The sequence below is a fragment of the Podarcis bocagei genome, assembly GCF_964188305.1.
Source record: "Podarcis bocagei genome assembly, chromosome: W".
Taxonomy (NCBI): domain Eukaryota; kingdom Metazoa; phylum Chordata; class Lepidosauria; order Squamata; family Lacertidae; genus Podarcis; species Podarcis bocagei.
The window spans coordinates 22,744,306-22,765,819 of record NC_138131.1 but is presented as its reverse complement, the minus strand read 5'-3'; the positions used below and the strand labels follow the sequence as shown (position 1 = coordinate 22,765,819).

The 21,514-nt window shown below is 47.2% G+C and overlaps 1 protein-coding gene across 1 annotated transcript in view; it reads right to left on the bottom strand.

Moving 5' to 3' along the window:
• Positions 1 to 18,968: 18,968 nt before the first annotated feature.
• Positions 18,969 to 21,514, bottom strand: part of LOC308578182 (uncharacterized protein) — a gene marked incomplete at its 5' end in the record, with an annotated part of 42,406 nt that continues 39,860 nt past the window's right edge. Inside the window, 2 exons of the mRNA XM_081178437.1 lie at positions 18,969 to 19,199; positions 21,297 to 21,476. Coding sequence (XP_081034563.1) covers positions 19,008 to 19,199; positions 21,297 to 21,476 — 372 coding nt within the window. The remainder of the gene's footprint in view (positions 19,200 to 21,296; positions 21,477 to 21,514) is intronic.

Genomic DNA, 21,514 nt, shown 5'->3' with positions numbered 1-21,514 from the left:
GTACAGCCTGAATCAACAACAAAGCTGCCTTTGGCTGTTGGAGCAGTCCTTACAGCAAGCAAACCCTTGTTTTGCAGCGGCGTGGGCTTTTGCAGCTTGCCCCCCTGCTGCTCCTGGCCAGCAGACGTGCCTTTAGCCTTTGGTGAAGCAGTGCCAGCAAACATCGCTTTGTTTTTCCCTGGCGCGGGCTTTCCACCCCCCTTCTGCTTCGGGCCACCTGCAGGCTTTTTCCTCTGTTTATTTCCAGTCTTTGGACAAAACCTCTGAGTATGACCTTGGTTCCCACAGTTCCAGCACTTCACAGCTGCCAACGCTTTGGCTCCCCCTGGAGGCTGGAATGCTGTCCCACTTTGCTCCCCCTGAAGCGCACAAGCCGACTCAGCTGCATTCCTTCTATCGTATTCATTTTGCAAAGTTGCCAAGACCTTTGTAGCAGTGAGGTCTTGCGCAGGGAGGGTCGCCAGCTGACTTGCCACGGCATGATAGCTTTCATCCAGGGAGTCCAGGATGAGAATAGCAAACAGTGACTCAGGCATATTGAAACCTCTCTGAGCCAATTCCTGTCTGAGATGCTGCAACTGTAAAACGTGGGCTCTAAGATCTTCCCCTGGCTCCAAACGCTTCCTGTGCAGCTTTCTGAAATAAAGCAACACAGACCCAGCCTCTTGTCGGAGATGACAGGCTCTTAGCCCGTCCCACATCTCACGGGCAGTTGCCTTGCCAGCCAAGGTGATTAACTCTTCAGGAGCTACTGAGAGCAAAATTATTCCCATGGCTCTCGAATCCTGTGCTTTCCACTCATCTGTCACAGGGGCTGGGGGGTTCTCAGAAACAGTATTCCACACTCCAAGCCTTCTCATCTGGCCCTCACAGTACCTTGCCCAGGTCTGATAGTTGTGGCCATTCAGCTTTAGTGGACACGGAGCAGTTTCTGAGGACTGTAAGAGATCCATCTCAGCTTTTTACTTGAGCCGTGAGCCCTTATTAAACTTCAGAGACTCCTTATCTTGGCAGCCATTAATCACGAAGCCTTTTTGGCGCAGCTCCCAGGCCAATTAAGCCTTGCCGAAGATCAAAGGCTCCTTGCCGAGTTAAACAGAAAAGCGTCCCTTCCTTTCGCTTTCCCCACTTCATACCTCTCAAACGCGGTCTGTTGCAGCTTTACTCTCCTGTAGGTGCCGTGAATCTGGGCCCATAACCTTGTTGTTGGGAAACTGCCAGGGAGATAGTGTCCATCATGAGCCCCCAAGCTGGCAGTCGGACGTCCATCAATCTCCCGTAGCTCAGGCAGATCCAGCAGTTAGCGACACGAAGCCGTTCTGGAAACGGATTGCCACATTCCAGGCTTGTGTACACTGTTTATCAGCAGATAAAAGCACAGCCAAAAGTCGCACCGCAGAAGAGCATAATTTTACAGACTTTATTTAGCTTAGAACAGAACAAAAGAAAACACGTCCATCTCAGTCAGCGTCTCTGACTAACTGGCAAAACCGAAAGGAATATCAGAACATAAACATCCTGTGAATAGGACATGCGCAGACTCTGATCCTCCCAAAGCCTGCTCCCTTTTAAGGTGGAACGGAAATATCCTAACAAAGGCGTGGCAAGGAATGGTGGGGGCAGCTGGTGGTGAGCAGGAGCAGGGAAACGGCAATGCTTGGCTGCAGGAGAGCGGGCACAGCAGCCAGGCGAGCAACCAGTGAATGTGCCCAAACCAGACCCCCCCCCCGGGCAGCCATAGCCATAGAGGTGGTGTTAGAACTCCCTAACGGACACCCTATTAAGGTGAAGGCATTGCTGGATTCTGGCAGCTCTTGCAACTTCTTTAGCAGGGATTTTGCACTAGAACACCAGCTCCACGTGGTGCCTCTAGAACACCCCTTGCAAGTAACGGCCATTGATGGGAGAGAACTCTTGGGGGGGGGAGTGACCCACCAGACCCCTCCCATGAAAATGAGGGTCTCCAGACACACTGAGACAATTGCCTTTCACGTTGCCACATTAGCCGGGCCACCAATCATACTGGGAATGAGCTGGCTGGCACTGCACAATCCAGTAGTGGGGTGGCACCAGCGGACAGTCACCTTTGGGTCAGCTCACTGCGTAGAGCACTGCCACGAAGGGGAAACCCCGAGGGTGGCAGTAGCCAGGGTGGCAGGGATGGCGGTGGGAGAAAAGGGAAGAGTACCACCTCAGTGTGCAGACCTGGAAGAAGTCTTCAGTGAGAAAGAGGTGGATAGACTGCCCCCTCACAGGCCCTTTGACTGTCAGATCAACCTACTCTCAGGGGCTCAGTTACCAGTGGGTAAGCTGTACGCCATGTCGGACAGGGAGATGCAGGAGTTGCGGAAGTTCATTGACAAGAACCTGAAGAGGGGTTTCATACGAGAATCAAGGGCGGTGGGGGGCAGTCCAGTGTTCTTTGTAGACAAAAGAGACTCCAAAGAGCCCAGATTGGTCATAGATTACCGCGCGGTGAACCGGGTATCAGAACCAGTGACCTTCCCTATGCCCAGAATTGATGACATTTTGGCCAGGGTAAGGAAAGGGAAGGTCTTTACCAAGCTGGACCTTCGGGGGGCGTACAATTTGATAAGGATGAGGGAGGGGGATGAATGGAAAACCACCATGTTCACCCCATGTTCACCTTTGGGTCAGCTCACTGCGTAGAGCACTGCCACGAAGGGGAAGCCCCGAGGATGGCAGTAGCCAGGGTGGCAGGGATAGCGGTGGGAGAAAAGGTGAGAGTACTGTTATTGGTTTCAGAACTCACAGGGTTAAGGAGTTCTGTGTGACGTCTCTTAGCTGAGGCGTGGTTAGAAACTCTTATGGGAGTGGATTGACTCTGAGAGTTTCAGTCTGGTTTCGCTTTTGCGGAGAGAGGACGCAAGATGGGTGAGCTTTCACCAGGTTTGAAGTTATGCTGTTAAACTTCATGATTAAAGGCTAAGAAGATAAGGAACGCCTTTGTGTCTGAATTTATTACTGCAATTGCTTCACCGCTGTGTTTATCTCTGCTACCGGCAAGAGGGAGAGGCAGGAAGGATTTTTGGATCAGCACGGACAGACAGCAGAGCTGCGCAAAGGGAAGCGTGCTGGACTCCATGTTTGTTTTTCTTGGAACTCATGGCAACTTTGGCCTCTCCGTTGCCATAGGTTATGGGTGCTTGCCAACGCTTTGAAGCATTGCAGGAACGTCCCACGTGTGTGGGGGGGAAGCCAGCAGGAGAGTTGCTGGGTCCAGCTGGAGCTCTGGAGCTGTTTCTCTGAGGCTGGAAGGAGCTCGCTGGGAGGAGAAGCCGATCTGCCAGAGGCCGGAGGAAGCTGATACCAGTCGTGAGTAAGCTTACCCCGGGGGAGAAGGAGATGGCTCAGTCCCAGGAACATGGCTTTGAGCTTAAGCTGCCATGTGAGAAGTTAACCACTAAAACGTGGTTGGAGTGGAGTTATTTAGCAGAGTTGTCCTTAGTTGGAGCCAAGCTCTGGGAATTGGTGAAGCCGATGTCTTCGTCAGCTGGGGCTGTTGCAAGCCAACGTGAAGCTGAGGAGCGTGTTCTGGCTTTTCTGGCTGAGAATGTAAGTGCTGATTTAAGGCCTATAGTTCTGGATGCAAGGAAACCTGCGGTCGCTTGGCTAGCTCTACAGGAAGTGTGCAAAGGGCCGGAGATGGCTGCATCAGAACAAGAGAGGCAAGAGGGCACTGACCACCTTCGTGGAAGCCGGTGCACAGCTGGGAAAGGCTGTGGGACCCCTGAGGGGGACGAAGGGACTATTGCCACTGCTGCTGTTGCTGCCAGTTTCGCAGGGTCTCAAAGCTGCGCAGGTGATGCAACATGTCTGCGTGAGGAGCTTGGAGAGAGGCAAGCTGCTGGGGGCCCTTTACCCACCACTGGGGGTGCAGGAAAGCGTCCTGGGAGCCCTGGGAGCAGTGGGGGGGCGGTGAGCAGTAAAAGCACAGAAAAGCCTCTTTTTCCAAAGGCTGCCAAGAGTTGTTTGCGTCGTAAGTCGAAGCCTGGGAAACAGGACAGAGCTAGATGCGTCAAGGTCAGCCATCTGCTGCAGAGGGAGATAACGGCTACAGAGTTGTCTGGGAACTCTGAGATAAGTCCAGTCTTCGGAGCAACGAGAGAAGTTGCGGTTTCGGACGCTGCCAAGGACAGGGGGTGCAGCGGGACGTTTGTTGGCATGGCAACACTACAGAACAATTCCAGCAGGGACACAGCTGTGAAGTTTATAATCGACAGTGGAGCGAGTCATCACCTGATTGGAGAGACACCTGCTGGGGGGCTGCGGGACTGCAGGGCTGTTTTGGATGGGAAAATTGTGCAGTTTGCAAACGGTTCCCAAAAGCAAGTTTCTGACATTGTTGACGTGTATGTTCCTTTTTTGCAGGCGCAGCTGGAGATCTACGTTGTGCCGGGAATGTATTGTTGTCTGTTATCTGTACCAGCTCTTGTAAAAGAAGGGTACAAAATTTGTTTTGAAAATAACACCTGTTCTATTTCCAGAGGGGGGAAGCTGCTTGTCAACGTGGAAGGCAAGGACAATCTCTTTGTTCTGGAGACACCTCTGGAGGGTGGGGGGAATGCAGGAAAAGCACAGGCGCAGTGTGCTAGTGTCCCCAGTCATGATTCATGTGTTCATGTATGGCACAAGAGAATGTCTCATGCTTGTTCGGAAGATGTTAAAAGGTTGCCCGGCTGCACCAAAGGTTGTAAAATCACACCATGTGAGGGATCCCTAGTGTGCAGGGCATGCAGCAAGGTTCAAAGGTGCAGGTTTCCCGGGGTAAAGAGGGTAACCACAAAACCTTTTGAGTTGGTTCACACAGACCTTACAGGACCCATGAAGTGTGAGAGTCTGGGTGGGGCCAGGTTTCTGCTAACAATGGCAGATGATTTTTCTCAGAATTTATGGTGTTTCTCTCTCAGGTCACAGAGGGAGGCAGCGCAACTGATCCAGGATTGGGTTGCGGAGGTGGAACTAAGGTTCTCCACCAAGGTGCAAGAGTTCAGGAGCGACCGTGGGTCACAGTTCACTGGGTCTGCTCTGAAGGAATTCTTCAAGGAAAAGGGAATTCGTCACCAGGTGACGGGTGCAAAGTCTCCTCAAGAGAGAGGCGTGGCAGAGCACAGGAGTGAAACACTGGCTGAAGCTGTCAGGGTTTTGCTGTGTGACTCTGGGCTGCCTCAGAGCTTTTGGAGTGAGGCTTGGAAGTTTGCCAGCTTTGTTTTTAACAGGTCCTACAATCACGATGTAGGTGACACACCGTATTTTCTGTTGCACAAGAGGAAGCCACAGGTGCATTTCTTCCGTTCGTTTGGTTCTAGGGCTTCAGTGCCGATACCAACAGCGCAACGGAAGGAGGGTGGTCCTAGGTGCCAGGACATGATCTTCTGTGGGTATGATCCTGCGACAAATGGGTGGAAGATTGCATACCCAGAGGGTGATCAGACCAAGCTGCTGGTCAGCAAGCATGCTGAGTTCTTTGAGCAGGGTGGTTGGTCACAGCCTAAGGTTGGTTCTGATTTTCTCTCAGAATGTCTGTCCGATTCTGAGGGGGAGGAAGAAAGGGAGGAAGGAGAGGCAAAGGCGGAGCCTGTTGCTGAAGACCAGGTTGCTGATGATGGTCAAGCACAGGGGTGGGTTTCTCCACAGGTTAAGATGGAACCCAAGAGCGAGCCTTCATCTCCTGTTAGCCATGTGCAGGAGGCCCGAAGACGCAGCAAGTCAGAGGGGGAATCTTCTGAGCTTGCTGGAGACACACTTGCTGACCCCAGTGGGTCAGGAGGAGCGCCCGAGGTTGTACTCCGGCGGTCAACTCGGACCACAAAGGGGATTCCACCTGAGAGGTTTCAGGTCACCAGTGAGTGCGTTGGTTTCGCACAGTGTGATTCTGGGAGTGTGGAAGGGATTCAACAATTGCCTGGGATAGATGCCAGTGGGAGGCAAAAGGCAATGGGAGGTGAGTTGAACTCAAAGAGGTCTGTAAATAGGGGTTCACAGTTTCCCTCAGGGTTCGAGACGAGAGGGGGTGTTATTGGTTTCAGAACTCACAGGGTTAAGGAGTTCTGTGTGACGTCTCTTACCTGAGGTGTGGTTAGAAACTCTTATGGGAGTGGATTGACTCTGAGAGTTTCAGTCTGGTTTCGCTTTTGCGGAGAGAGGACGCAAGATGGGTGAGCTTTCACCAGGTTTGAAGTTATGCTGTTAAACTTCATGATTAAAGGCTAAGAAGATAAGGAACGCCTTTGTGTCTGAATTTATTACTGCAATTGCTTCACCGCTGTGTTTATCTCTGCTACCGGCAAGAGGGAGAGGCAGGAAGGATTTTTGGATCAGCACGGACAGACAGCAGAGCTGCGCAAAGGGAAGCGTGCTGGACTCCATGTTTGTTTTTCTTGGAACTCATGGCAACTTTGGCCTCTCCGTTGCCATAAGTACCACCTCAGTATGCAGACCTGGAAGAAGTTTTCAGTGAGAAAGAGGCGGATAGACTACCCCCTCACAGGCCCTTTGACTGTCAGATCAACCTACTCCCAGGGGCTCAGTTACCAGTGGGTAAGCTGTACGCCATGTCAGACAGGGAGATGCAGGAGTTGCGGAAGTTCATTGACAAGAACCTGAAGAGGGGCTTTATACGAGAATCAAGGGCGGTGGGGGGCAGTCCAGTGTTCTTTGTGGACAAAAGAGACTCCAAGGAGCCCCGCTTGGTCGTAGATTATAGGTCGGTCAACCGGGTATCGGAACCAGTGACCTTCCCTATGCCCAGAATTGATGACATTTTGGGCAGGGTAAGGAAAGGGAAGGTTTTTACCAAGTTGGACCTTCAAGGGGCGTACAATTTGATAAGGATGAGGGAGGGGGATGAATGGAAAACCACGATGTTCACCCCTCTGGGGGCCTTTGAGTACCTCGTGATGCCCTTCGGATTACAATCGGGTTCCAGCACATTTCAAGCTTTCATGAACCACGTGTTGGGGTCCCTGCTGTACAAGAATTGTGTGGCCTTCCTGGACGACGTACTTATCTACTCAGAGAACGAGGAGCAGCATCTGAAAGATGTCAAGAAAGTGCTGAAAAGGCTGCAGGAGCATCAGCTGTGGGTCAAACTGGAGAAATGCCAATTCCACGCCCGAGAGGTGGGGGGAGAGCTTCCAAGATGGCGCCGGCAAGGGCAGCCCTGCTCTAAGCTCCATGCTAGTCGTGCAGTTTTTTATTAGTTTTTAACAGTTTTATTAATTTCTTTTTACCTGTTTTAATTGCTAGCTAAGGCATTTAAACCTACAAGTGACACAGCAATTTGTCTCCCTTGTTGGAAGGACACTGAATCACCGGCTACACAAGGAACTAGAAGGCAAGCGTTGGTTAAAATTACTCCCGGGCACTGGATCACCGCTGCTGTAGCTGTAGCCTGGAGACAGGGTCTGAGCGGAGTCTCAATACTTGGGGAAGGGAAAGAAGCCAAGCTGAAGTTTTGAAGCCAGGCCAGGGGAGGACCAGAGGAGACCATAGGAGTCCTCAGGTGCCTGGACAAGCAGCTGAACCCGACGGGCTTGAGGACCCAGCCTCCCTCCCGAGCCGCTTTCTCCAGCTGCACTTCGTCATCCTACCAGCTAGTGTGGAAAGCTGTGAGGCTGTGAGGCTTCGGGTTGCTGAAATTACACTTTGAGAGGCGAAGAAGAAGTCTACGGCAGAGAGAGGTGAGAAGAAAGGAGACGGAAGTTCCAATTAAACAAAACAAAAGCCTGGAAGTTCGCAAAGCGGTGAGACCCTTCTGTTTTAAGTAAAGCCTGCCTTCACTTACCCCAGAGACCGAATAGGGGAGGGACGGGGGACCGGATAAAGATTTAAATTGAGAGCCCTTGACTTGTATAATTAACCGTGAAGAGGGCTGAGCTGGAGAAGATTTACTAGAGCCCTCAACAGGAGTAAATCTCTATCGGAATTTTACTCTTATTATAGCTCTTCAACGAACTGTGGAGAAATCCCTGGAGTTAAATACTCAGCTGCACAGCTAAATCACTGACTGTGGTAGGAAGTTCCCTTCTTCTCTCCTGTATTATTTATATTATTTAGTTCATATCTACTGTGGCTATGGGCAAGAGGAAACGCCTCAGAGAAGCAGAGGAATTACTGCTTCTCCCTAGCCCCAAGCTACAAGCTAAGGGAAGAAGAGTCCAGTCAAATCCTCAAGCAGCAGTTACTACACACAATAGATTTCTTCCACTAAGTGACTTGGATGTAGCCATTCCCAAGCCCCAAAATACCATCTTACACACTTGTAATCTAACGAGCACTCCCATTAAAGGTGGGTCCGACGTGGATGGAAAAAAGATCCAGGATAAAGAGAACCAGCTGGGAAATGAGTCCTCCCATTTACAATTAGTCATTAGGACACTGGACTGTATATTTAAAAAGATAGACTTTCTGACGTGCTCAATTTCCAAGCTAACTGAAAAAGTGATGGATATGGATGCCAAAATTGCACTCAAAAATAACTACCAGAGGGGACCTCCACGGATAGCCCCACCAAAATCTGGGGCAAAGGGGATGAGAAAATACAAACTAAACAATCTCATGTGTAAGCAAAATCTAACACTGCAACCAAAGAAGGTGTGCCTAACGATAAGGTCAGAGATATGGGACTGGTCAAGCTTAGAAGGAGCTAAAATTGCCCTAAGTAAAATCCTGAGAATAAGCACAGTTCATATCGATCTTCGTGCTTTACTTCCGCTAACTCAATCAAATGGCCCTTACAAAGTTATTTTAGCCTTCCATTCGCTGAGATTACCCTTATTAATAATAAGAGAAAAATGGAAATTCATAAAAACAAAAATCATACCCACAAGGGTTTTTGCGGACAGCATAGTAAATCCACTACTTGTGGAAAAAGGGAAAGAGACATTAGATTCAGAAACAAGCTCTATAAAATCGCCAGACAAAGAGATGTTGCTCTCCCCACAGAGAACGGAGGAGATCGTCTGCAGCCCACAACTAGGAATGAATTTGGGTAGTTCCAGAATATCCAGTGGTGAAAGCGCCCTTATGAATTCATTTGATGAATTACAATCACAAGAAAAAGAAAAAATAATAAATAAATTAGACAAATTAAGAGAGAAGATGTTTCAGGCCAAAAGTAAAATAGGAAACAAAGAAATTCAAACAAACAGGGCCATTGAAGGCTCGGTGGACCTTCTCCAATTTAGCCCACAGCCCCAAAATAGGTCTATAAAATCCAAGGCAACGATACAGACAATCGTCCCGCCACCTTCATTAGTTAATTTGGAACCAGCTCATCCTGTACCAACCGGAATGGATATATCTACTAAAGAACAGCAAAATGTAAACAAAATTTCGACACATTCCTCAATGCCTGACCTGGAGTCATCATTATCGGACGGAGAATCCCTAGCTGATGATCTAGAAGTTCAATCTGTTATCGATACGGACTGGACAGAAGACCCCTTGGGCCATATAAATAAGATGATATACCCATGGAAGGAAAATCTAATAATAGCTAAAACTTGTACCGACCTAATCTCTGCCCCCCTAGGTGATAAGCTCTCTGATAAAACAAGGGATTTCAGAGAGGAGATCAGACCAAACCAGGACACTACCCCTATAGGACCGAGCGAGCAGAGCATAATTATAAACAGCTCAAGAGGCACACCTGCGTCAAAAGGAGAGAAGTCATCTACTATTAGTCAAAGGAAAATTACTGACTTCTTTAAATCTGACAACCCAAGATCAGCGTTCCCCCCTTCTCCATTGTGACTACCCAAACCCCAGTCAAATCTCCCCCCCGTTCTCCTTTTTAAGCTGGAACATAGCAGGTTGGAAGGGGAAAAAATCTGACCCGGACCTTGTAAAACTAATAAACTTACACCAAGTAATTCTTTTACAAGAAACATGGGAAGAGGGGAGAGTAGATATTAATGGTTTTGATGTTACATCATTACCGGCATGCCCGTCTACTAAAGGAGGCCGGCCTAGTGGAGGATTAGTTATAGCAATTTCCTTGAAAATACAGGCAAAACTCACGCTTGTAAATGCTTCCACTGAGGCATCCAATCATAGCCTGCATTTTTATCAAGGCTTATAGTTTGATTGGGGTCTGTATATAAAAGAGAGAGCTTAAAGATTTTCAAAAGTCTCATGCCAGGCAGACCAGCTGCTTAGAGAATCTTGGCAATGTTTTCCTCCTAGACAAGGGGCCCCTTTGATTTATAGCAGAAAACAATTCTCAAAGTCGTAAAAGCTGGAATTACAGACTGAAAATGAGGACACTGACCCTACATGTTACAGAAGATAAAAAAAGGCAGAGATAAACATAATTAGGAATGAGTAAATAGTAAAATAATACCAATGTGCCTCCCAGTAAAATGAGCCAGATCTTCTTTCTAAGGTTAAAGACCAAATGGAGAAGCATCTAGCTGGCAGAAAGAGAGCATTTTTGGGAAGTCTTTTTTTAAAGCTGTTTCTTTCTTAAACTGAGAGAGTTAGAGCGCAATAAATGTTGGGAAGAGCTAATGGGAAAAGCAACTGGCTGGAGAAGGGGGGGGGGGAGTGTAAACAGGGGAAGAGGCTTTTTTCCTATTTTATTTTGAGGCTGTAAACTGTTCCTTCCTTTTTACTTTAAGGAAGTTTATCCTTCTAAAAAGCTATCTATGATAATGTATGAAATATGCTGGCTTAAATGTAATTATACAAAGGATTTAAGAAATGCTGGATTCTTATTTCATATAGTTGTAAGAGTTGTATTTATCCTGAAATTAAGTCAGCCACCAGCCTAGCCCCCTTGCCAGACAGGAAGACGCCATCCAAGCAGTCCTGATATATAGCTGTCAGGCATTTGTTTAGAAACCTTCAAATGAAGGAGATCTTTCAATGTTGATGTGAAACTCAAGATCCTTAACATATGTTTAAGATAAAAATTTAAGATTAACCATTTGTTTTAGAAGGCAATAGGGCAAGGAGGGCAAGAGGTGAGCTGGTAATTAAGATTCCTTGTTGAGACACATGTAAGATATATTACTACTTATTTGTCATTTATAGATGTAACAATATATAGCTCTTTGTGTTCCATATAAGGACAGGAGGATATGGGTGTATCTTTTAGGATTGGTTATAGCAATCAGCCAATAGGAAATCCAACCAGGCTGATTGGACAGAGGCAGCCAAAGGAGGAGCAAAGGGGGCTGGATTAAGGGAATATAAGTGCTGGCCATAATGGCAGGAGGCCAGGCCAGAGCTTGGTAACCATATACCACTGTGCCTCTCATTTATTTGTCTGACAAATAAATTATTATTTTAATTTCTCTATTGCTGCGTTGAATATTTCATTCCAGCTAAGCGTTAACCACAAGCAGGGTGCTACACCACCTTTGCAATTACAGCCCTGATTACGGGGAAAAATTTTGAACTTGTTATAACAAATGTCTATCTTCCTCCTGGAGGCAACACTGCAGACTTATACAATAAATGGGGAATTTTGGAGGAACATCTTACTCTTTGTCTCTCCAAATACCCCAATATACCCAATGTTATAGCAGGGGACTTCAATGCTCGCATTGCAACAAACTGGGAGTCTTTAATCAAAGCCAAATGGTGGATAACTCCAGAATTCATTAATGACCTCGCCCTCCATACTCAAAGACTTTCCAAAGACAAAAGGGTAAATGAAGCAGGAACCCTTCTTTACCAATTGGTACTACGTCTAAACTTAGTGATTCTAAACGGGAACTGCCCGCCAGACGTACCGGGTGATTTTACACACATAAGCTCCTCTGCAAACAGTGTCCTGGATTATATGTTAGTATCTCATGACATTTTCCCCAAATTTTCCCATTTTAAAGTTGAAAATATTCAACTGAGCGACCACCTACCGTTGGTCGCCACAATGACTATAGACTGGACCCCAGATGGAGACAGGCACCCAACACATCTGATTACGAACTCAGTATTGCAAATCAAAAGTGTTAAATGGTCCGAATTACAGGCCCAAAAATACTCAGCATATTTCCAACAAGGGCTAAAACAAGCATATTCAGGCTTAATTGAGGACTACTACGATTATGACCAAACTCTAAGACTATTCTCGAATCTGTCAGAAGATCTATCGTCCTTTTTCTCTGTTCCGACGCATAAAATAAATCGAACACAAAGGAAGATAGGTGCATTGTGGTTCAATAGTGCTTGTAAACAGGCTAGACAACTTCTTGGTAACATCTACAAAGAATATAAAGCAACGGTCCTGCCAAAAGAATATTTCCAAGCAAAATCGGCCTACAAGCAAATTCAAAAGGGAGCTAGACAGGAATGGCAAGTGAATCAATGGCGAGCAATCATAGAAGCCTCATCATTACGGAACTCCAGACAATTTTGGCTCCTGGTAAATAAAAGAACTAAAAGATACCCTTTAACTATTATTCCTGCCCCGGTTTGGGAATCATACTTAAAAAATTATTTTGCCACAACTGACTGTACTGCTAACTCAAGAGATGAATTTCAAGAACAGCTTCCCCTCTGGCCCCCCACTGATCCGGAGGACATCCATGATTTGATCGTTAAACTCAAAACAGGGAAAGCGCCTGGGCCAGACCTGATCCCGGCAGAAGCTATAAAATACCATGCGGACTGGTGGGCTTAAGTCCTGGCGACCATTTTTGATGCCGTTAACAACTCTGGAATGATCCCGGAAGTATGGAAGGACGCTATTATCGTTCCAATCCACAAAAAGGGCTCACCAGACGACCCAGGAAATTATAGAAATATCAGTCTGCTCTCAATAGTGGGGAAACTGTATGCCCGCTTCCTGTTGAACAGACTTACCCAATGGGCCGAAGAGAAAAAATTAATTGGGCCCGAACAAGCTGGATTTCGCCCAAAACAGTCAACAATTAATCATATTCTAATTTTACAGCATCTTGCCTGGAAATATTCCACCCCAAAGGGTGGCCAACTCTGTGTGGCATTCATTGATCTAAAGGCAGCATTCGATAGTATCCCCAGGAACATCCTCTGGGAAAAACTCACCCGCTGGGGCATCGACAGAAGGCTTCTCTGGCTAATAATTAAACTCCATGAGAACTCAGTGGCCAGAGTGAGACTCACTCCGGAGGGCGATCTCACCAATTCAATTCCCATTAACAGAGGTGTCCGACAGGGCTGTATATTGGCTCCATTCCTGTTTAATTTATTCATAAGCGACATGAGGACTCCCCTGACAGAGGCTCACGCACCCCGCCTAGCACTTTATCGTTGCCCTCTGTTAGTATATGCGGATGACGCAGTCATCCTCTCCTTTTCTAGAGTAGGTCTCAGGAGGGCCTTAAAATTTTTTGGATCATATTGTAACACAAATTCCCTTACAATTAATTATGGAAAATCTAAGATCCTAGTTTTCTCAAACAGCCGGAAACTCCATAATTGGAGAATTGATGGGAGAGTCATCGAACCAGTTTATAGATTCCAATACTTGGGAGTTTGGTTACAACATAACCTTAGATGGAAGGCCCATGTAGCTTATGTTACAAACAGAGCCAAAGCTATCTCCTTGGCGATCTTGCGATTCTTCTTCACCGATGGAGCCCTCCACATCCCATCGGCGTTGAAAGTGTTCAAGGCCAAGGTGATCCCGACAATTGCTTATGCCATCTCAACTTGGGGGACTTTTGTCAACCTATCTCACCTACAGGTTATTCAAAATCAGTTTTTAAGAGGGATATTGAAACTGCCCAACTGTGTAAGTAATACAGCGTTACACATGGAACTTAATATTGTATCCCTGGAAAACGCCCTGTGGAAGCACATACTCTGTCACTGGTTATCTCTATGGCACAATCTCCCAAACTTGTATTTGATACAATGTATGTGGAGAGATGGTTTCCAGAGCCCATGGGTAAAAAATTTACAACTGAAAATTACGGCAATGGGAATCTCCCCATCTAAATTACTAGAGCAGGACATAGTTCCAGCTAAAAGAACAGTAACCTGTAAACTAGAGGAGATGGACTTGCAGCAGAAAATGGTGTTGGGCAATGGTACCTGCTCACCTCAAAACCTTGGTTTATTACCCCTCTTAAGGCTCCCAAACTATTTGAATTCCTTAACTTCTTCGACTCATAGATATGCCTTTATAAAGGCAAGATTCAACGCCTTCCCATCGAACGTGCTGAGAAATAGATTTTCCAATGGACAGATATCGCTCTTATGTGATTGTAATTGTGGGGCACCGGAATCGTTGCATCACATAATCTTTGATTGTGCTTCTCACTCATCGGCCAGGAGCAAGTTTCTTGATCCATATCTAAAGGGAATCGCCGATGATTGGAATGAAGCCAAACTGAGATATCTACTAAATGATGAAGATCCCCTAAGATCACTCACAGTTGCCAGATTCTTGATCAGCGTCCTATCCCTAAAGAAGAAAAACGGACTCCTGTGTGGCTCGGATGACCCTTTTAAACCATGATATATGTTTTAGGATGTAACTAGGTGATATCACCACTGATGTCTTTTATTAATTTATGAGCAGAAGACGATGTCTATGTTGCAAATTTATTGTAATGTATGTTGTTGGGTCTTTTGCTTATTTTGCTTTGGTTCTTGTCTGTTCTTGTAAGTTTTTAGCTGTTTTAAATTTGGAGGTTTAAGTATATATATGTTGGTGGGAAACTGTCGTGTGACGGGCCAATGGCCGTAATAAATATCAATCAAGAATGGAAATTAAAAGTCCATTGTATAAAATACATTTGAGGGTCACTTGAGCAGGAAGCACGTGAGGCGCAGCAAAACACAGGCCGATAAACAGTAGACAAAGCCCATCTTTCCCAAACATCGCAGGAAAAGGCCAGAATTTACGAAGCGCATGAACCATCACAGCTTTCCTCAATGATGATGCAATTGCCAATATATAATCATAGAACTAGGGAGTTTGAAAGGGCCACGAGGCTCATCTAGGCTTACCCCCTGCAATGTGGGAATCTTTGCCAAAGAGCTTCCCTCTTGTGGCTCATCCCCACAACAGATACTGACTTTGGGTTTTAGTCAAGCAAACAGTCTAATCCAGGCATCCCCAACCTGCGGCCCTCCAGATGTTTTTGTCCTACAACTCCCATGATCCCTACCTCACAGGACCAGTGGTCAGGGATGATGGGAATTGTAGTCCAAAACATCTGAAGGGCCGACGGCTGGGGATGCCTGGTCTAATCTGTCAGTGCCTAAATGATCTCAAGTGTCAGAACAACTTGACTGCCATCAGGAAATTTCCCACCGTCCCATTTCGACTCTCCAGCACCTGATCTGCATCACCAAGCAATCCCAAAATGCCGACAGCTTTGAACCTTGCAAGAAAGATCAAATGTCTCGCCCTGGACTGGACTCGAGGGACGATTCCGACAGATTCCACATGGGAAACGCTCATGTCCCATGTAGCACCAAATCAGTAGTGCATGTGCTTTATAAAAAGCCTTGAGGAGATGATTGTGTTGTTGTTTAGTCGTGTCCAACTCTTCGTGACCCCCTGGACCAGAGCATGCCAGGCACTTCTGTCTTCCACTGCCTCCCGCAGTTTGGTCCAACTCATGCTGGTAGCTTCGAGAACACTGTCCCACCATCTCGTCCTCCGTTGTCCCCTTCTCCTTGTGCCCTCCATCTTTCCCAACACCAGGGTCTTTTCCAGGAAATCCAGGAAATGCTGGGTGAGATCCCATGGACAGTAATACTAAAAGGAAAGGGAGTTCATGATGGCTGGGAGTTTGTTAAGAGGGAGATAGTAAAAGCACAACGTCAGGCAATACCAATGAGACGGAAACATGGAAGGTGCCTAAAGAAGCCAGGGTGGCTATCTAAAGAACTTTTAACTGAGTTAAGATTAAAAAAGGATGTGTACAAAAACTGGAAAAGGGGGGGAAACCACCAAAGAGGAATTCAAACAAATAGCCAGCACGTGTAGACACAAAGTCAGAAAAGCTAAAGCACAGAATGAACTCAGGCTGGCTAGAGAGGTTAAAAGCAACAAAAAAGGCTTTTATGGGTATGTTCGTAGCAAAAGGAAGAACAAAGAAACAGTGGGGTCACTCAGAGGAGAAGATGGTGAAATGCAAACAGGGGACACAGAAAGGGCTGAACTCCTCAATGCCTTCTTTGCCTCAGTCTTCTCCGATAAAGAAAACAATGCCCGACCTGAAGAATTTGGAGCAAATGATTCAGCAGAGGAAACACAGCCCAGAATAACTAAGGAGATAGTACAAGAATACTTGGCTAGTTTAGATGTATTCAAGTCTCCAGGGCCAGATGAACTTCCTCCAAGAGTATTAAAAGAACTGGCAGATGTGATCTCAGAACCACTGTCAGTCATCTTTGAGAATTCCTGGAGAACAGGCAAAGTCCCGGCAGACTGGAGGAGGGCAAATGTTGTCCCCATTTTCAAAAAGGGGAAAAGAGAGGACCCAAATAATTATCGCCCAGTCAGTCTGACATCAATACCAGGGAAGATTCTGGAGCAGATCATTAAGCAAACAGTCTGTGAGCACCTAGAAAGGAATGCTGTGATACCAATAGTCAGCATGGATTTCTGAAAAATAAGTCATGTCAGACTAACCTGATCTCCTTTTTTGACAGAATTACAAGCCTGGTAGATGAAGGGAACGCAGTGGATGTAGCCTACCTTGATTTCAGCAAGGCATTTGACAAGGTGCCCCATGATATTCTTGTAAAGAAGCTGGTAAAATGCGGTCTTGACTATGCTACCACTCAGTGGATTTGTAACTGGCTGACTGACCGAACCCAAAGGGTTCTCCTCAATGGTTCCTCTTCATCCTGGAGAAGAGCGACTAGTGGGGTGCCACAGGGTTCTGTCTTTGGCCCGGTCTTATTCAACATCTTTATCAACGACTTGGATGATGGATTCAAGGGCATCCTGATCAAATTTGCAATGACACCAAACTGGGAGGGGTGGCTAACACCCCAGAGGACAGGATCACACTTCAAAACGACCTTGACAGATTAGAGAACTGGGCAAAAACAAACAAGATGAATTTTAACAGGGAGAAATGTAAAGTATTACACTTGGGCAAAAAAAATGAGAGGCACAAAAACAAGATGGGGGACACCTGGCTTGAGAGCAGTACATGTGAAAAGGATCTAGGAGTCTTGGTTGACCATAAACTTGACATGAGCCAACAGTGTGACGCAGCAGCTAAAAAAGCCAATGCAATTCTGGGCTGCATCAATAGGAGTATAGCATCTAGATCAAGGGAAGTAATAGTGCCACTGTATTCTGCTCTGGTCAGACCTCACCTAGAGTATTGTGTCCAGTTCTGGGCACCACAATTCAAGAAGGACACTGACAAACTGGAACGTGTCCAGAGGAGGGCAACCAAAATGGTCAAAGGCCTGGAAACGATGCCTTATGAGGAACGGCTAAGGGAGCTGGGCATGTTTAGCCTGGAGAAGAGGAGGTTAAGGGGTGATATGATAGCCATGTTCAAATATATAAAAGGATGTCACATAGAGGAGGGAGAAAGGTTGTTTTCTGCTGCTCCAGAGAAGCGGACACGGAGCAATGGATCCAAACTACAAGAAAGAAGATTCCACCTAAACATTAGGAAGAACTTCCTGACAGTAAGAGCTGTTCGACAGTGGAATTTGCTGCCAAGGAGTGTGGTGGAGTCTCCTTCTTTGGAGGTCTTTAAGCAGAGGCTTGACAACCATATGTCAGGAGTGCTCTGATGGTGTTTCCTGCTTGGCAGGGGGTTGGACTCGATGGCCCTTGTGGTCTATTCCAACTCTATGATTCTATGATTCTCTTCTCATGAGGTGGCCAAAGTCTTGGAGCCTCAGCTTCAGGATGTGTCCTTCCAGTGAGCACTCTGGGCTGATTTCCTTCAGAATGGATAGGTTTGATCTTCTTGCAGTCGATGGGACTCTCAAGAGTCTCCTCCAGCATCATAATTCAAAAGCATCAATTCTTCGGCGATCAGCCTTCTTTATGGTCCAGCTCTCACTTCCATACATCACTACTGGAAAAACATAGCTTTTACTATACTGACCTTGTTGGCAAGGTGGTGTCTCTGCTTTTTAAGATGCTGTCTAGGTTTGTCGTGAGATGATTACCCCTCCTTTATTGCCTGTTCCGGGTTGCCCAACCACTACCCCAGAGTCCTCTCTTGGCAGATCAAGAGGAGCAGGTGACGGCAAAGGCGGCTGGGTTTTGAGCTGGGGCAGTCAGAATAAGGTCCACTCTCGATTCAAAACCCTCAAATGTATTTGATATCATTGATTTTTCATTTCTATTCCTTGCAGATCATCTCGTTGTTTTATTGCTACAACCAAGGGCTGATGCAAATTAAGAGGATAATGATGATGATGATAATAATAATAATAATAATAATAATAATAATAATAATAATAATAATAACAACAACAACTTTTATTTGTATCCTGCCCTCCCCGTCCGAAACCGGGCTCAGGGAGGCTAACACCAAATATGTAACACTGGTATAAAATCAAGCAATAACGAAATTACCTCCTGAAAACAAGCCAGGATCAAATTCAAATCCAATTAGATGGCTTTCCGCAGGATTAGGGTTGGGAACAGTAAACGCTCATCAGGCCCAACTCTTATATGGGCCTGTGAGAACACTGGGAGGCCTCTTTCATACTAGTCCTTACACAAAAAGAGAAGGGGAGTCAGGTTGAACCAAAGGCCCGGCGGAACAACTCCATCTTACAGGCCCTGCAGAAAGATGTCAGATCCCACAGGGTCCTGATCTCTTGTGGCAGAGAGTTCCACCAGGCCGGGGCCAAGGCTGAAAAGGCCCTGGCCCTGGTCGAGGCCAGCCTAATCTCCCTGAAGCCCAGGACCTCTAACATTTTTTTATTTGCAGACTGTTAGATCCTCCGTGGAGAGGCGGTCCTAGGCTGTATTCATTCGTTTGGCCCAACGTGGGGCTCGTACCCATGACCCCAAGATTCAGAGTCTCAGCGCTCTGCCGCCTGAGCTACTCACACAGCTGCCCTCTTGTGCACCTCACCTCAAATTTGTCCGAATTGTGCATGCCTGGGATTGACTGCATGAGATGGGAGGTGGGGTGGTTCCCAAAGTCAGAGCTCACGTAGCCAACGCGGAGCCGGCCCTCACTGCCTTTCAGGTCCTTGGGGTGCTCGTAAGGCGGCTTGTGGAGCACGTTGATCTAGCAAGGGGATTCAAGAAAGCCGGGTTACGGAAATGACATGGGGGTGGGGGACATGAGGCCACATCTTTGAAGTTGTTCCAATGTTACAAATATACATACCTTTGACTTGACAGCCCAAGAAAGACACGCAGAAAATCTATGCTTTAACCGACTCTCCTCATTCCGCCATTTGAACGAATTTGGGCTCCACCTCCCTCCATGAGCCAAGAAGCAGGAAGTCATGTAGGCAGCAGGAACAGGGCATCCCGCCAGAATTCCCCAAGCCTGAGAGCACATACACGGCACCCCACCGAGGGAGGGACCAAGGGGGCAACCATAGACATCTGCCAAGGCAGTTTAGCAAGGCAGGTGTTCTGAATGCCCATCTCCAGACAAGTCCAGTGGGAAAGGACGTGTCAAGAGTTTTATTGTTCTTTCAGTGATGGAGATTTAAGGGGTCTGATAAAGGGACCTCATAGTGAATGCATAACCCTTGTATACCCCTCCTCATTTGTGATGTGCTAGTGATGTAGTGATGATGTATCAACGATGCTGCTTGAAGTGTATTCTGGGGGGAAGAAGGAAGTTTTAAAAGTTGACATTGCCCCATGCTCGGGGTTCTTACTCCTGGGCAGACCTGTGGTGCAACAGTAAGAATCATGGTCTACTGACCACTGTTTTGCTCCAAATTACCGGACTGGGACTTCCTCCTTTTACTGACAGCATGGACCCATGGGGGACAAGTGCCCCGGTGAGCTAGGCTGTCAAGGAGTCACTCACCCTGGAATTTTTTCGCTTAACAGCCATTGGCGCCAATACAGAGCAGGCTTCCTAAACCTTGGCCCTCCAGCTGTTTTCAAACTACAGTGCCCATCATCCCTGACCACTAGACCTGCTAGCTAGGGACCACGGAGCTGTAGGCCAAAAGCATCAGGAGGGCCAAGGTTGAGGAAGCCTGATAGAGAGCTCTACCTCTCTTTCAAATCAGAGCCGGCAAAGGCGGTGGAGTTCCTGCGCGGGTGCCTCGAGGCGGTTGGAGGATGGATGGCAGCTAACTGGTTGAGGTTGAATCCTGACAAGACTGAAGTTCTGTGGTGTGTGGGTGGGTGGGTGGGACTCCCTGGTCCTGAACGGGGCAACTGTGCCCCTGAAGGACCAGCTGCACAGTCTGGGGGTCATTTTGGACCCATGGAGGCACAGGTCTGTTCTGTGTCCAGGGCAGCTCTATCTGGGATGCAGGATAAGACCCTCCCTGCCCACGGACTCTCTTGCCAGAGTGGCGCATGCTCTTGTTATCTCCAGCTTGGACGACTGCAATGCGCTCTATGTGGGGCTACCTTACTGCAATTAATCCAGAATGTGGTAGCCAGACTGGGGGCCGTGAACAGCCGCAGAGACCACATAACACCAGTCTTGAAAGACCTGCATTGACTCCCAGTACGTTTCCGGGCACAATTCAAAGTGTTGGTGCTGACCTTGAAAGCCCTAAACAGCCCAGCAGATGAAACTTTCCTCTGGTTGTCAATATTAAGAGGATGCCAGCAAGATCAAACCTTTCTGTAAAATAAAGGATTTAAATCCAGTCTGACTGAGACCACATACCACCGGTCCCAAGAGATCTGCTTTGGCTCCCAGTACGTTTCCAAGCACAATTCATAGTGTCGGTGCTGACCTTGAAAGCCCTCAATGGCCTCGGCCCAGTAGACCTGAAGGAGCATCTCCACCCCGGACACCGGGGTCCCTCTCCCGAGGGCCTTCTGGCGCTTCCCTCCCTGCAAGAAGCCAAGTTACAGGGAAGCAGGCAGAGGGCCTTCTCGTGGTGACGGCCGCCCTGTGGAACGCCCTTCCATCAGATGTCAAAGAAATAAGCAATTATCTCACTTTTAAAAGACATCTGAAGGCAGCCCTGTTTAGGGAAGTTTTTAAATATTTAATGCTGCCTTGTGTTTTTAATATTTGGTTGGCAGCCACCCAGAGTGGCTGAGGATACCCAGACAGATGGGCAGGGTAGAAATAATAAATTATTATATATTATTATATATCCAAAGCCAACATGAAAGCATTCAAACTCTGACGGAACGGAGCGGCGCACACCTCTTCACAGCATAGACCCACCTTGTCCAGGCAAAGGTTCCCATGTCTCTCGGCAATAGCCTTTCGGAAGCCGTGAGACAGTGGATACAGCATGCTGTGATGCGGGTGCACCGAAGGGAGCCGGTTCTTCTCCAGCTGGTCAGCCACAATACTGACAAGCTTCTTCATTCTCTCGTCGTAATCGGTCCAATCACAGACGATCTGAAAGGGGGCAAAGAAAACCAGGGTTCTAGATTCAG